Source organism: Gymnodraco acuticeps, unplaced genomic scaffold (assembly GCF_902827175.1).
Source record: "Gymnodraco acuticeps unplaced genomic scaffold, fGymAcu1.1, whole genome shotgun sequence".
Lineage (NCBI taxonomy): Eukaryota > Metazoa > Chordata > Actinopteri > Perciformes > Bathydraconidae > Gymnodraco > Gymnodraco acuticeps.
In genome coordinates this window covers 5,104,720-5,120,837 of record NW_022992351.1, presented here as the reverse complement: position 1 = coordinate 5,120,837, position 16,118 = coordinate 5,104,720, and the positions used below count along the sequence as shown (strand labels likewise).

Sequence of the window (16,118 nt, the reverse complement as noted above, 5' to 3'; positions counted from 1 at the left end):
AGAATAGTAGGGCATAATGTTCTAACAATGTTATCAAAAACATTAAAAAAAGGTTATTACCAAGCATTTTAAGAATGTTTTTAGAGAAAGTTATCCTACCTTTCAGAAGAACATTCTGGGAACCAAAATAAAACATCCCGCTGAAAAAGTTTTAAGAACAGTAGGGCATAATGTTCTAACAATGTTATCAAAAACATCTTAAGAAGGTTATCAAAAATATCTTAAGAAAGTTATTACCAAACATTTTAAGAATGTTTTTAGAGAAAGTTATCCTACCTTTCAGAAGAACATTCTGGGAACCAAAAGAAAACTTCCCGCTGAAAACATTCCTAGAACAATGAATGGTAAATTCTCAGAATGTTTTTAGAACCAAAAATGTCTGGGTTATAACTTTATTCATCACAGCAGCGTGGGTTAAAAACAATCAAACTTAAATTGTATTTATAATGTGGTTTGCAAATGTAACTCCTTTTTTCATTTGGGTGAATATCTGTATATTGAATAATTGTATGCAGTGACTTTTTCTCCTGCTTAAAGAAAGCTCTAATCATGTCACTGAAATACCTTTCACATCCAGCACAGCAGTGATAGCAGACTTGCCCTCGCTGTTAGAGGCAACACACTCGTATCTCCCACTGTCTTCTTTGTCTGCACTGATGATTTGCAAAGATTCGTTTAGAGGGAAAAAGCGTATCCCATCAATGGTTTCCGGCGTGTCATCTCTGGCCCTAGGAGAGAACGTTTTAGCCAATTAAGATGCAACAACTCCAGGTATTTCATTAAGATCAGTAAATCATGCCCATTTCATTTTTACAATTGTCATTTAGGTGTAAGTCTTTGTGACGGAGCGGGTCACAGAGTAACTGACTCCGCCACTGACAGCCGACACACACACACCAAACATTTCGGAGAAAAGGGGAAGGCGCATCACTTCCGTGTTTTAAATTCCTGAAATGAACCATGCAATTTCTTATTTATTTTACGTTTGTTAATTATGGGGAATGATTATGTTAAGAGGTGGTTAACCTGTTTATGTTTGGGTCGGAGTTTTATGTTGAAATGTGGTTTGAAGTTTAATTGTTGTCACCTGTTGACGGTAAGCCTGTGGGAGGGGCTATGAGCTCAAAAGGGACGGCCTGTTTTGGATTTTTATTTTGTTGTTTAAATTGTGCTGGTTCCGTTTTTTGTTTTTGGTGCTATAAATAAAGTTTTGGAGCTTAACCCAACCGACTAGGCCAGTGTTTTTTGAACGGACAAATAGAGCCCCGTCACAGTCTTATTTTACATACATACAATATATCATCTTAAGTATATTATTCTACCTTGTTCTTTTGCCCTAATTTATTTTTTCCTTTTGATTTCAATGAATTGAAATTGAATCTTTGCTAAACATAAAAGGTTCTTGTAAAGCTATCGTATTATGGATCGTCTGATATCCAATTTCCCTTCTGTGGATCTGTAGCAGAGCTGCAGTGATATTTCTTAGATACAATTAGCTCAATTTCAAGACAAGGGGGAGGATTATCCCATTAAACAAGTATAAATGTCACATCTATGTCATGCCAACACCTGAAGCAGTGTGTCACTCATTGCTAGCGTGATTCACTGCAGTGAGTATGTGCTCCGGTTTATTCCTGATGAACTGATTTCAAACTGACTGATAAAGCGGTATGTACTGTCCCCTGGAAAAAACCTCTCACATTGAAAAAGATGTAGAGTTTTTCTGTTTTAACACTATATATGTTTCAAAATGACAGACTAATATACCTGTTCTTCTGGGTGATTACTTACCAGGAGATTTTGGATGGCGGAGAGCTGAAAACACTGCAGTTCAGGAGGATGTCCCCTCCTAATACTACAGCGTACTCTTGGTAGTCCCTTGTCAGTATCAAAGGAGCCATATCTAAGAGCAAGGTAAGGAGGAGAGATAACAGCAGCTCAAATGTCAAGTTATTGCCCATGAGTGATTTTTTTCCACAAGAAAGAAAGCGAGCAGATAACTGAAAATACAGATATAATTCAGATGCAGGCACAGGCATCACACCTCTTGCAATACTTGAGAGATAAATGATCTATTATAGAGGCCCAAGTGCTGAGAATTCTTTTGACATTTTCAGTTATGTCAAGGTTTTTTTTTCATTCAAAAAATACATTTGCATATTTCTTACAAATGTTGGTTGCATTAAGAAGAAGAACTGAAACATAAGTGTTATCAAAAAAAGGTGATGCTGAGAGGGTTTTCTTCTCTCAAGACTTGAGTTATTACGAGTGGCCGTGGCTAAGTCAAACTCGGCTTTATGGATGGAATGCAGGCTGATTGAGGATAATGTGCAATTGTACCTTTTGTGATCAGAAAAAACAATGTTTGTAGAGAGAATAAAACCACCTCAAAATGTAAAGGAGCTGTGGAATGCTTTTGATCTCAAACAAACTATACAACATTTACCAGAGGCAGGTGTACCTGATCAATTGGCCATTGTGTTAATAAGACAATACATTTGTCCTCGCTGGCTGTGTAAAGTTTGACTGTAATACTCACTTATGACCATGATGTTAATGTTGGCCAGAACACTGCCGTGGTTGTTGGAGGCCTCACACTGGTAGACGGCGCTGTCCTCTGTTTTGGCGTTGTGGAGCACCACGGTGTCATCGAGCACTCGCCTGTTGTTCACTGGGTCGTCTGACAGGAACACACAGGCATACATAAATCATCAAAGTCTTTAACAATGGACTACATCAGTGTAGGTTTTGCTTTACAATCAATAACGTTTTTTAGATCAATATGACAAACATTCACAGTATCGAAATGTTAAGCCTTGTTCTTATTCTCCAGAAATATTTATAATCTTCTTACACAAACCCTTTACATAAAGACAGTCGCGTACTCAGGCAGGACATTTTACAGTTGAATACAAAACTTTACCTTCACATAGCACAGTTAAACTTCAGTGGAAATTAACTCAAATGTATATGCAACAAAGAAAAACAACCGTAAGAATACATAAAATACTTTAAACAAAACTACAAAAATACTCAAACTATTCCAGTATAAATCAATATAATATTGGTGGTTAAAGCTGTGTATAGCTGCTTGCTGCACCGCCCTCCTGTCCAGTGTTATTATAATATGCATAAAATCACAGCTCGAATCATTTCCACTTACCTTTGAACAGTCGTCCATTCCTCCTCCATGTAATGTCCGGCAATGGTTTTCCACTGACCGAACACTTGATGTGAACATCAGTCCCGATCACGGTCAGCTGGCTCTGAGGAGGCTCTGACAGCCACTTTGGCGGCTCTGGGAGACGTTAACAAGACACTTGTTGAATTAAAAAACTAAAAACAGCTTTATCTTCCAAGCAAAACCAAATGCACCAACAAATACATGCATAATTAGCTCTTACCTTCCACTATTACATCAAAGTAGTGGACAGCTTCTCCAGCAGAGTTTTGGGCTTTACACATGTATTTCCCAGCGTCACTCTCATCTACAGCGGAAATGGACAACAGCTTTCCATGTTTGTTAAATATTGTCCGTGAAGGCAGCGCGTCTCCCATTTTCATCCATGTTACCTTCGGGGTCGGACTACGACATGAAAAAACATGTCAATTGCCACAATAGCAGATGAATAGAATGATTAATTAAAAAATATATAACCAAATGGTATTTGATAGTTGAGTAACTAGTCAATAGTTATTATATTAATTACTAATGTTTACAGATTATTATAAATGTTGAAATGTAAGTTATTTTAACAATGTATTGATGTATACATAATATGGAGATGGATGTAACATTATATTTAAGGCTAATAATTAGTTTGTAATCTGTTTATAAACACTATTCAGGTGGCTATCAAGTTGATGAATATATTGCATTCGTAATTAGTTAATAAATACTTTGTAAAGCATTTATAAACATAATTTGTTAATGGTAATTAAATGTTTGGTCTGGTAATATTAACAAATATTTGTATTTGTTATCTCCTCATCAGCTACGATACAATATATAATTGATCAATGCATTGATTATATTATACATGAAAATAACGTAAGTTATAGAATTACAAACAATGTGTAAACGTTATTTTTTCATATAATTGCTTTACAGTAAATAACTATTAACGATAAAGTTTAAATTAAGTTATTAATCTGCCATTTATTTATTATGTTTAATAATATACAATATACAGTGATGATATTGCACATATACGTACTATCCATGAGGAATACACTCCAGCTCCAGATGCTTTCCCCTCAGCAGCACCTTCTCTGTCTGAACACCAGAGGGCAGCAGCAGGCCGGGCATCCTCACAGTGGGGGGGTTCAGCTGCTTTGGACATAGAAAACAGTCTCCTTCAGTAATTTCTCCTTTTTTAAATCAATGTTTAAATAATAGTTAACTACACACACGCCTAGAGTCAATGTGTTATCTGCAGAGTGTTTGCAACATGCAAATCAACCCTGCAATGCTGCCTGTTCACATGATATGGAATGTGTTTTACTGTGAAGGCTTTGATGTGTGAATATCACTCACTGGCTTCCCCGCTGTCAGCAGATTCATTGCCAGGTTTCACTGGAACAAAAACAAAACATCTTGAGAATGATACGGGTAGTGATAGTTTGTTTTCACCGATATGTGTCGCTGAATTCAGTAGTCATAACAGATTATCATTGAGCATAAACATGACAAGACAAGCCCTGCTAGAGAGTGAAGATCTCAGGGATCTGTCCTTGATGGGATGATTCACAATTTGTAATAGTCTATGGAAAATACATTGTGCTCCCAGATCCTTTTATCAAGTACTATACAAATAAAAAAATATGACAGAAGTACAGCTGGCTGTATTGTGGTTAACCTACAGCTCTTGACAATGACAGCCATGGCGGTTTTCTGGACGATGGTGCGTATTTTGGTGAAGGAGGCAAAGCAACAGTAGTCCTGACGACTGTCTTTCAGTAAGGCATAAGCGAAGTACAGGTTGCCATCAGTGCCCACAGAAACCCTCTCATCCTGCTCAATGTGCTCGAGACCTGAACAAGAAAACATTCATATCAATGATTTCAGCAGATTAATTAGACAGAACATCACCAATATATCCATCAGGTGAACCAGAGCTATTCATGATGCATCCAAGTGTGCGTGATTTTAACCAGAGCTTCCTAATGAGACTTAGGTCACATGATAGTAAATTGCATCATTGTCATTAATGGAACGTTAATGGAAATGCCCTGAAGTAAGATGTGTGCATCTGGACCCGGTGACGACATTACCTATTGACGCAGCAACCACTGTAAGTTATATTCTTGTTTAATTAGACTTCTCTGTTTCATTTATTCGACTCTGTATAATTGTTATTGTAGCTTAAACGGCTAAATCGCGTTTGAGAGATTTTAAATCTCAGATCTGCTCAGGCAAAACCTGCTTCACAGGTCTCAGCACTCAAGCCTGCATTAATATAGGCAGGGCCAGTCTATTGTCGCCCATCAGCTGTAGATAGTTAACTAATTAGAGGGGCGTGGCCCTACAGCTGTGAGAACTGAGCAATCAGGCGTCCATTTTGGGTAGCTCTTTCCCGGAGCGTCAGCTTCAGCGTCAGACAGCCGAAGACTGACAAAGACATTGGAGTCCTGCGGGAGTAAGACTGACAAAGACATTGGAGTCCTGCGGGAGTCACGAGGGAGGCAAAGAGGAGGCAAATCCTACTCTGATTGAGCTGGTGTCTTATTTCTCTTTTCTTTAGTTTTCTAGCCCCTCATGCTATAATCATGTGTATTTTCTCCATTCCTGTTCATGTGTCTTCTCGCAATTATCACTGGCCCCGTGTATCTCCTAATCGATATAACCGGCCTGCTCTCGTCTATCCCACGTGCTCCACTGAGATCCAACATCTAGTTTCTGGTGGCCTGTGGAATTGCCAGTCAGCTGTTCCTAAGGCTGACTTCATCTCTGGCTACGCCTCCCTGCAGTCTCTGGATTTCCTTGCTCTCACTGAGACCTGGATTACTCCATCCAACACATCCACCCCAGCAGCTCTCTCCACTGCATATTCCTTCTCCCATACACCCAGACCCACTGGCAGAGGAGGTGGCACTGGTCTCCTGCTCTCTCCCAAATGGAGCTTTTCCCTCTTCAAACTACCTAATTTCACTCCTTCCACCTTTGAATTACATGCCGTCACAGTAACCCATCCTATACAGTTAACCATTGTTGTTCTCTACCGTCCACCAGGCGCCTTGGGGGACTTCTTGGAGGAATTAGATAATCTCCTCTCACACATCCCTGAAACTGGCCCTCCCGCTATACTTCTCGGAGACTTCAACCTCCAGACGGGGAAGATAGACAAACTAACATCTCTGTTAACCGCCTTTGCTTTCTCACTGTCTCCGTCCCCATCGACTCATAAAGCTGGCAATGTCCTTGATCTCATATTCTCAAGGAACTGCGCTACTTCTAACCTCTCTGTAAACCCGCTCCACACATCCGATCACTTCTTCATTTCATTCTCTCTACCCCTTTCCAAACATAACAAACTAATCTCTTCTCATCCTGCACTTGTCCGCCGTAACCTTCGCTCCCTCTCCCCCTCTACCTTTGCCTCGTCGGTGCTCTCAGCCCTCCCTTCCTCTGACTCGTTCCAACTCCTGCCACCAAACTCTGCTGCAGAAACTCTCCTCTCTACTCTCTCATCCTCTCTGGACTCTCTCTGTCCTCTCACATCTCGGCAGGCTCGTCAGTCCCCTCCTGCTCCCTGGCTAAATGATGCGCTGCGTGCTAATAGAACCGTCCTTAGGGCAGCAGAGCGGAAATGGTGGAAATCCAAACACCGTGACGACCTCCTAACCTATCAGGCTCTCCTCTCCTCTTTCTCTGCTTCGATCTCTCAGGCAAAAAGCACTTTCTTTCAAGATAAGATTCAATCTTCCTATTCCAATCCTAAAAAACTATTTTCCATCTTCTCCACCCTCTTGGACCCTCCAAAAGCCCCTCCCCCCTCCTCACTTCTGTCAAGCGACTTTGTTACCCACTTTGAAAAAAAGGTTTATGATATTCGCTCTTCTTTTTCTGACTCACCTATACTCACCGCTGGGTCACCAGACCCTCCTTCCACCAACACACTAACCTCCTTTTCGCCTCTCTCTCCAAGTGAGGTTCTTGCCCTCATTACTTCTGCCCGCCCTACCACCTGTCCTCTGGACCCTATCCCTTCAAACCTCCTTCAGACTATCGCTCCTGATATTCTACCGTTTCTCACCCATTTCATCAACACTTCTCTAACTTCTGGTCACTTTCCAAACAGTCTCAAGGAGGCAAGAGTAAACCCTTTCCTAAAGAAACCCACTCTCAACCCGTCTGATGTTATAAACTACAGGCCTGTCTCTCTCCTCCCGTTCCTGTCTAAATCACTTGAACGCGCTGTCTTTAAACAACTCTCCTGTTATCTCAATCAGAACAACCTTCTGGATCCGCACCAGTCTGGTTTCAAGGCAGGTCACTCCACAGAAACTGCTCTCATTGCTGTCACGGAGGAACTGCACACTGCCAAAACTGCATCCCTCTCCTCTGTCATCATCCTGTTGGACCTGTCTGCTGCATTCGACACGGTGAATCATCAGATCCTCCTTCGCACTCTCCAAAAACATGGAGTTTCAGGCTCTGCTCTTTCCCTCCTCACCTCATACCTGAAAGACCGTACCTACAGGGTGACTTGGAGAGGGTCTGAGTCCGACCCTTGTCAATTAACTACAGGGGTCCCTCAGGGCTCTGTTCTTGGTCCCCTCCTCTTCTCCCTGTACACAAACTCGCTCGGATCAGTCATTAGCCCGCATGGTTTTTCTTACCACTGCTACGCTGATGACACCCAATTAATTCTGTCCTTTCCCCGCTCAGAGACCCAGGTCGTTGCACGCATCTCTGCTTGTCTAGCTGACATCTCTCAGTGGATGTCTGCTCACCACCTCAAGCTCAACCTTGACAAGACTGAGCTGCTCTACCTCCCGGGAAAAGATTGTCCCACTCTTGACCTAACAATCAACATCGGCACCTCAGTTGTTTCCCCGACTCAGACTGCAAGGAATCTGGGTGTGACCCTAGATAACAACCTGTCCTTCACTGCAAACATCGCTGCTACAACCCGTTGCTGCAGATACACGCTTTACAACATCAGGAAGATACGTCCCCAGCTGACACAGAAAGCGACTCAGGTTCTGGTCCAGGCTCTCGTCATCTCACGCCTAGACTACTGCAACTCCCTCCTGGCTGGTCTACCTGCATGTGCCATCCGACCTCTGCAGCTCATCTAGAATGCAGCGGCTCGTCTGGTCTTCAACCTTCCTAAATGTTCCCACACCACTCCGCTCCTCCGCTGCCTTCACTGGCTTCCGGTAATTGCTAGAATCCACTTCAGGACACTGGTACTTGCTTACCATGCTGCGAATGGATCTGGCCCTTCCTACATCCAGGACATGGTTAAACCGTACACCCCAGCGTGTGCACTACGCTCTGCATCAGCCAAACGACTCGCTGCGCCCTCGCTGCGAGGGGGACCCAAGTTCCCATCGGCAAAAACACGTGGGTTTGCTGTCCTGACTCCAAGATGGTGGAATGAGCTCCCCATTGACATCAGGACGGCAGATAGCTTGCACATCTTCCGGCGCAAACTGAAAACTCATCTCTTTCGACTCCACTTCGAGCGTTAGAACTATTAACGAAGCACTTTTATACTAATAAAGGACTGGCTTACCTAAAGCCAGTTGAGTAGCACTTGAAATGTTTGGCTCTATGAAACCTGATGTACTTATATGATTCTGTTTTCTTCAAGGTTGTGTCTTCCTGGTCGAATGTACTTATTGTAAGTCGCTTTGGACAAAAGCGTCAGCTAAATGCAATGTAATGTAAAAGTATTTTCCTTGTATAGAGCCGGTGAATTGGTACTGTAAGTGCACTGTGACAGCATATTTGGTTTTCCACAGATCCATTATTCAAGTAAAATACAGCCTTAAGTCATTGGTTGTTTGGTCAATGTTCATATAAAAAAGATTTGTTTTTTATAATGCATGTGGACTGTGGATAGTGTCGATAGAAGTATCTTCTATCATATGTGATGTATAGATGTTAAGACAATCCCTGGAAAATGTATCATGTGAAACAAAATTTAAGGAAAGGTAAGTTTATTTATTAAAAAAATGAAAGACATTAAGAAACATATTATAAAATGACATTTAAAAACACTAATTTAAAAAAAAGGTAATAAAAGTTACAGTGCAGTTTAAGATATGAATATATCAATTAAAAGCAGCGGCAAAAGGAAAAGTCTTCAGCCTGGATTTAAAAGTAGTCAGAGTTGCAGCGGACCTGCAGGTTTCTGGGAGTTTGTTCCAGATATTTGGAGCATAATAACTGAACGCTGCTTTACCATGTTTAGTTCTGACTCTGGGGACAGAAAGCTGACCAGTCCCTGAAGACCTGAGAGATCTGGATGGTTCATAATTTAGCAGGGGGTCAGAAATGTATTTTGGGCCTAAACCATTCAGTGCTTTATAAACCAGCAGCAGTATTTTGAAATCTATTCTTTGACACACAGGAAAGTAAACTTTTTTTTTTTTTTTAAGATTTTTAAACAAGAATTGTGCACCAGTGTATTCATTGGCTCTGCTCCATGCCTCCAGGCCCTATCCACTTCAAAACACGTTTTTTCTTTCTGACATCAGACAGGTGTGTTGTAGGAGCTCTCAAGGGATTGGACAGAAAACTATTGACAAACCACTTCAGATGAACTGAGGTGACTTTTTAAAATCACTGTCTTTGGCGCTGGTGTGAAGAAACTTTGTGGGCCTCGAGTGTGTCTTCCTTCTTATTGTCACTCTTAACTTCACTGAGGGCCAGTGGAGACTGAGGACAACCACATGGCTCTCCCAAACTCAGTGCCAGCTTTTCGTTTTTATCCCTAATAAACTTGCAGTAGAAGTGACGTAGACAGACCTCCATCAATATACCACCTCGGCACCATTAACAAAGCAAAGGTGAAGCCCAACTGAAAGTGTCCCAGGGGCTTCAAGAGTCTTTATTTGACTCTCAATACAGACTGCTTTTAGTCTGTATTGGGGGTAACATGTTACCGTAGTACATGTTTCTTTTAGCAGAAACTAGGATATATAATGCTTAACTAACACAACGTTGGTTATATTATTACTAGGGCTGTCAATCGATTAAAAATATTTAATCGCATGATTGTCCATAGTTAATCGCGATTAATCGCAAATTAATTGCACATTTTTGATCTGTTCTAAATGTACCTTAGAGGAATATTTTTCAAGTTTGTAATACTGTTATCAACATATGAGTGGACAAATATGCTTTATATTATGCTAATGTTTATTATCATTTGAACAATGACAAATATTCTCATGAATATTAAACACAACAACTTCTGAACATTACAAATATTCACCTCAATTCAACCTGGAACCTCTCTCATACAATAATACAATACAAATGGTGTGTGTGTGTGTGTGTGTGTGTGTGTGTGTGTGTGTGTGTGTGTGTGTGTGTGTGTGTGTGTGTGTGTGTGTGTGTGTGTGTGTGTGTGTGTGTGTGTGTGTGTGTGTGTGTGTGTGTGTGTGTGTGTGTGATGGATCGTTGGCGCTATGTGCAACTCAAGGCATATGCTCGAACGGGAGCTGCCTGGACGCTGCAATCATGTTGCGCACTATCCGTGCTGAGTGTGCTGACTTTTCGTACAATGTCCCACTGTCTGGCTTCCTGCATAAAGTCAAGTGCTCGGCGCAGTTGTGGCGAAATGTCGCTCTTCTGTTTTCATTTAAACAGCTCCATATCCGTTAGCGCAGCTAGCTAGCACCAGATGCTAACAACAACAATGCACGTAAGGTCTCTCTCTCGCTCGCTCGGGCCACACATACACACACCCTCCCGGTGTTCCGGATTAACTGGTTCCCCGATCAACTGGTTGACAGATGTGGAGGCGTGGCCTTCGACTGAAATACACATTTCGATCGCTTCTTCTGTCGTTTACATAAATCTTTTGGTATATTTGGCTGGATAGGAACACTTTGATGCACATTCAGTACCAGAGTGTGAGGTTGTGGTTACGATGGCGATATCCGGACGCGAACAGCGAGGACTACAAAATAAAAACGAGTTGACATGGGGATGTCTGTTCAAAACATTGCGAGCTCCAATAAATCATTTAAACCAGCTATTGTTGCCAGACTAATTACTGATTGAATATCGTTCTTGATGTGATACCAAGTCCATCTGAGACCTGTGTACACCTTCAGACAGCCTCCAAGTGAAGCACACGTTGTTTACTCACAGTTTGAAAGCAGCGTGGAGAAGTCTTCAGCTGTGTTAAGTTGTGATCCGCTCGAATACATCCTTAAAACCAGCTATTGTTGCCCGACTTATCACTGAATATCGTTCCTAATGTGATACCAAGTCCATCTGAGACATGTGTACACCTTCAGACAGCCTCCCAGTGAAGCGTACGTTGTTTACTCAGAGTTTGAAAGCAGCGTGGAGAAGTTTTCAGCTGTGTTAAACTGTGATCCTCTCAGGTAAACTGAGTCTAGGGGGTGCTGTGGGGTAGCTTGACGTTTCATAGAGGGTGCTCAAACATTTAGGGTTTCCCATTAATGCACCAGCGCTACAGTTGAATGTTCTACTGCAACACTCTCCCCCCCCCCCCCCCCACACACACACACACACACACACACACACACACACACACACACACACACACACACACACACACACACACACACACACACACACACACACACACACACACACACACACACACACACACACACACACACACACACACACACACACACACACACACGACTGTTACAATGAAGGCTCGATAATCAGCTCACGGCATATAGGCAGGGTAAAGTGCTATTTTTACAAGTGGTGAGCGGACCTCACCTCTTCTAGGAGGGTCCTCACCTCCTCTAGGGGGGTCCGGGGGCATGCTCCCCCGGGAAGATTTTTTTTTAAATATTGAAGTTAAAAGCATCAATCTGGTGCACTTTGAGAGCAACATTAAGAGATCTATGGATACATCTCTCAACACCCATACAAAACAGAACTGTCAACAGGTTTACTTTTTCTTTATAGATATTTTACAAATCACTCCCCTTTTAAAACAAACCGTTTGAGACCCACTGAGATAACTAGACTAAAGTTAACTATCTAAACACTGAGAGAGTCCTTTACTTCACCTGAGCTGAGGCAGAGTTGGGTGTAACGCGTTACAAAGTAACGCGGTACTGTAATAATACTACTTATGTCGGTAACGGAGTAGTGTAACGCGTTACTTTTATAATTCAGTAACCACACTACAGTTACTAACATTGCCCCGACACGCGTTACTTCGTTACTTTTATAAAATAATCACACTCACTGACAGACAAGAGGGGTTTCCGCCGCAGGTTTATATCGGTTTATATACATGTAGGGCTATGTAATCTGCGCGATTTGCGAGACCACATCTCCACGTGCAGTGCTGCATAAACATGGCTGAGTCTTTTCATCTGTAAACTCCCTCAACGGGGCCGCTCGCTCTCTTTTGTTGATCGCCCTCTCACGGATGAACAGTTCAATGTCCCGCTTCATTGTAGGAATTCTGCCATGTCTCTACCACTTTAGTTTGACCATCTCTGTTACTAAGTTATGGAATACTAAATAAATAAGTAATTAGATACCTTACCGTTATGCGCTCATAAAGAATGATAAGAATAATGCGTCTTGAACTGGTTTCATTAATTAGTGTCTTTACGTTTCACAGACTGTTAGCTTGTTGTGTGGCTGGTAGCCTATTTTAGAGCATATAAAAAGAAAGACTTGTGTTATGTCTTCCTTAATGCAATAGTAATTGGGGGTGCAAGTGGAGTCTCGCAGAGGCAAAACTGTGGCGCGCTTACACTGTAGGTGCGCCGCAGTCTGCGTGATCTGCCTGTAGGGGCGGGCCGGCCCTGCGAGTAAAGTAACGAGTAAAGTAACGAGTAAAGTAACGAGTTACTTTATCTAGAGAGTAACGAAGTAGTGTAATATATTGCTTTTTTTTAGTAACGACCCCATCTCTGAGCTGAGGTTACCTGAGACTCTCCGTCTGACAGGAGAGAGTTCTCCCTCCACCTTGTTGTTGAAAAAGCTCCTTATATCCGTTAGCTTGGCTAGCTAGCACCAGATGCTAACCACAACGATCTCCGGTAGATACCCACTGGTGCGCGAGGCGAGCTCTCTCGCTCGCTCGCGCACGCACGCACGCACACAAAGTGGCTGGCTCGTGCCACACACACACACACACACACACACACACACACACACACACACACACACACACACACACACACACACACACACACACACACACACACACACACACACACACACACACACACACACACACACACACACACACACAGAGCAGGGCTTGAATGAAACACAGAGACCCAGAAGTAAGCTACTTGTACTCACGAGGCCTATTATGTGCAGAATCCCTCTCGCTTTCAGTTGGTTTTGATTGAGTGTCCACACGTGGACGTTTAAGGACTAAAAAACTATCAATTTTTCACTTTGCTGTTAGCAAATCATTTGGCGCTCTAGCTAACAGGAAGTCACCCAAGTGTCACAAAGTAATTTAACCTATGGGTAGGTCAAAAATCGAATGGGTGCTGGCCATTGGCCTAATCATATCACCTGTGTTGGCTTTATGTTTTTGGTAAAAAAATGTGTTTGTTTCACATATGCATTGATGTAATCAATAATATTTCTAATTTAATTTAATAAAAATAATAATAATAATTTTCGAAAAAAAAACAAAACATATTTCTTGGGGGTGCTTAGGGGGTGCTTTGGCAATCCTGGGGGGTGCTTCAGCACCTCCTAGCTCCCCCCTGGCGCCGCCCCTGCTCAGATGGACTTGGTATCACATTAGGAACGATATTCAGTGATAAGTCGGGCAACAATAGCTGGTTTTAAGGATGTATTCGAGCGGATCACAACTTAACACAGCTGAAGACTTCTCCACGCTGCTTTCAAACTGTGAGTAAACAACGTACGCTTCACTGGGAGGCTGTCTGAAGGTGTACACAGGTCTCAGATGGACTTGGTATCACATTAAGAACGATATTCGGAAATAAGTCTGGCAACAATAGCTGGTTTAAATGATTTATTGGAGCTCGCAATGTTTTGAACAGACATCCCCATGTCAACTCGTTTTTATTTGTGTAGTCCTCGCTGTTCGCGTCCGGATATCGCCATTGTAACCACAACCTCACACACTGGTACTGAATGTGCATCAAAGTGTTCCTATCCAGCCAAATATACCAAAAGAATTATGAAAACGACAGAAGAAGCGATCGAAATGTGTATTTCAGTCGAAGGCCACGCCTCCACATCTGTCAACCAGTTGATCGGGGAACCAGTTAATCCGGAACACCGGTGAGCGTGGAAGTGTGGTCTGCCACAAGCGGGCGGCAGGAGCGGGGCTGTCAGCATCAGCTTGTAGATGGTATTTTAAACTCGATGCGCTCTGAAACTACGGGGCGGCCGAGGAAAAAAAATACACATGCGTTAATCGCGTTAAAATAATTAGTGGCGTTAATTTTTTTTGCGTTAACGCGTTATTAACGCGTTAACTTGACAGCCCTAATTATTACATTAACTATGTCACCCGAAAATTAAGTACACTGTTCTACTTCCGCAAGTTCACCACCAGAAAAACCTAGTGGTTGATCTTATTACAAATGGTGCGAATTAATGAATGGGCCTATAATCGGGCAACATCTTACAGTAAGGCTTTTCTATGAGCAAATGATATCCACCATATGCATATTGTTGTGTTTAATGGATTTTGTCAACCACATCCTCTTTGCGTTACGGCTTTCAGATGAAGCGGAGACAAGTTAGCTCATCCATACAAATTAAAAGGAGAAGAAGAATTTTCACGGTGTTCATGGTGAACATTCTTTTCCAAGGAGGGTTTAACAAAAACAATAGTAGCCCAAATAGATCATTAAAAGCCGACCGGAAATATAGTCTATCATACATGGCATTTAGAGTGGTAATACTATAATATTGTTTAAAAAAAACACATGTAGCCTTTCCTCACAGCGCGGCAGAGAATGGTATATCGACACACATGCCGATTTGTTAATAATTGCAATTTTTTTGAGCTTCTTTGCTATGAGCATTATCATCCTCTGTATTATTATAATGCCTAGTTGTACTTGTGCTGTCAATTTGAAAGTAATGCAAAAGTAGAATAGTCACACATTTCTCTACACAAACAGTAAATTATATGTTAAACATTTTGAAAGTCATCCGTCCAAAACTATCAATCAACAGATATACGTATATCCACTATAAAAGTAACAAGTAACAACAGCTCCTTCTTTGCTTACCAATAGACATCCAGTAGATCTTAATTGGGGCTACTCCTTCTGGAGGGTTACACTCCAGGATGATTGGATCTCCCTCCTCAACAACGAGGGGGGAATTGACCTCCTTTGGAAACTTGGGCACATCTAATAAAAAAAAAATTAAATTTAAACAAAAAGAAAAAACGTATCCGGTGACTATGAAAAGCATTAGTCATCCATTTAAGGTAATTTATGAGCTTGTTGTGTAAAGGTTACTCACTGGGAACTCTTAGTTCAATCTCATCCGTCATGGCAGTTCCCAACTTGTTAGAAGAGTAGCATTGGTATTTACCACGAAACTCGACAACCTGCTTGTTGTGAAGTACGAAGGTACCAACTGGGTGATGTCTGTTTGTCGTGACGTGGGGAGGGATGAAGTCTTTGCCATCTTTGGTCCATCTGTATCTGTTGGAGCAAAATACACAGTATATCACTGATAAACAGACGCATATGTGACAAAGTGGAAAGCTGTGGTATTTTCTCACAGATCATCTTTAATCAGCCATTTGCTTAATTATGACAGAGATCATGCTGATGTCACTTACTCTGGTGGTGGGTTGCCCCTGGCTTCACACTGGATGGTAATGGACTTGTCAAAAGGAAGTGCAATAATGGGACCAGATGAGCTATTAATTATGGTTGGTGGTTGCTCCACTATAAAAACAAAACAT

General features: G+C 41.9%; 1 protein-coding gene across 3 annotated transcripts in view; it reads right to left on the bottom strand.

Annotated features, from left to right (window-relative positions):
- Nucleotides 1–16,118, bottom strand: part of LOC117541943 (neural cell adhesion molecule L1-like protein) — a 62,548-nt gene that overhangs the window by 28,707 nt on the left and 17,723 nt on the right. The window contains exons 4-14 of one of the 3 annotated variants that reach the window (XM_034209309.1): nucleotides 15,993–16,101; nucleotides 15,668–15,852; nucleotides 15,430–15,552; nucleotides 4,864–5,034; nucleotides 4,542–4,576; nucleotides 4,218–4,333; nucleotides 3,405–3,586; nucleotides 3,164–3,298; nucleotides 2,540–2,680; nucleotides 1,792–1,903; nucleotides 565–728 (exon numbers count right to left, since the gene is read on the bottom strand). In XM_034209309.1, coding sequence (XP_034065200.1) covers nucleotides 565–728; nucleotides 1,792–1,903; nucleotides 2,540–2,680; nucleotides 3,164–3,298; nucleotides 3,405–3,586; nucleotides 4,218–4,333; nucleotides 4,542–4,576; nucleotides 4,864–5,034; nucleotides 15,430–15,552; nucleotides 15,668–15,852; nucleotides 15,993–16,101 — 1,473 coding nt within the window. Of the gene's footprint in view, nucleotides 1–564; nucleotides 729–1,791; nucleotides 1,904–2,539; nucleotides 2,681–3,163; nucleotides 3,299–3,404; nucleotides 3,587–4,217; nucleotides 4,334–4,537; nucleotides 4,577–4,863; nucleotides 5,035–11,333; nucleotides 11,405–15,429; nucleotides 15,553–15,667; nucleotides 15,853–15,992; nucleotides 16,102–16,118 lie in introns of those variants that run through there. The other 2 variants (XM_034209308.1, XM_034209307.1) reach the window with 2 other exon arrangements.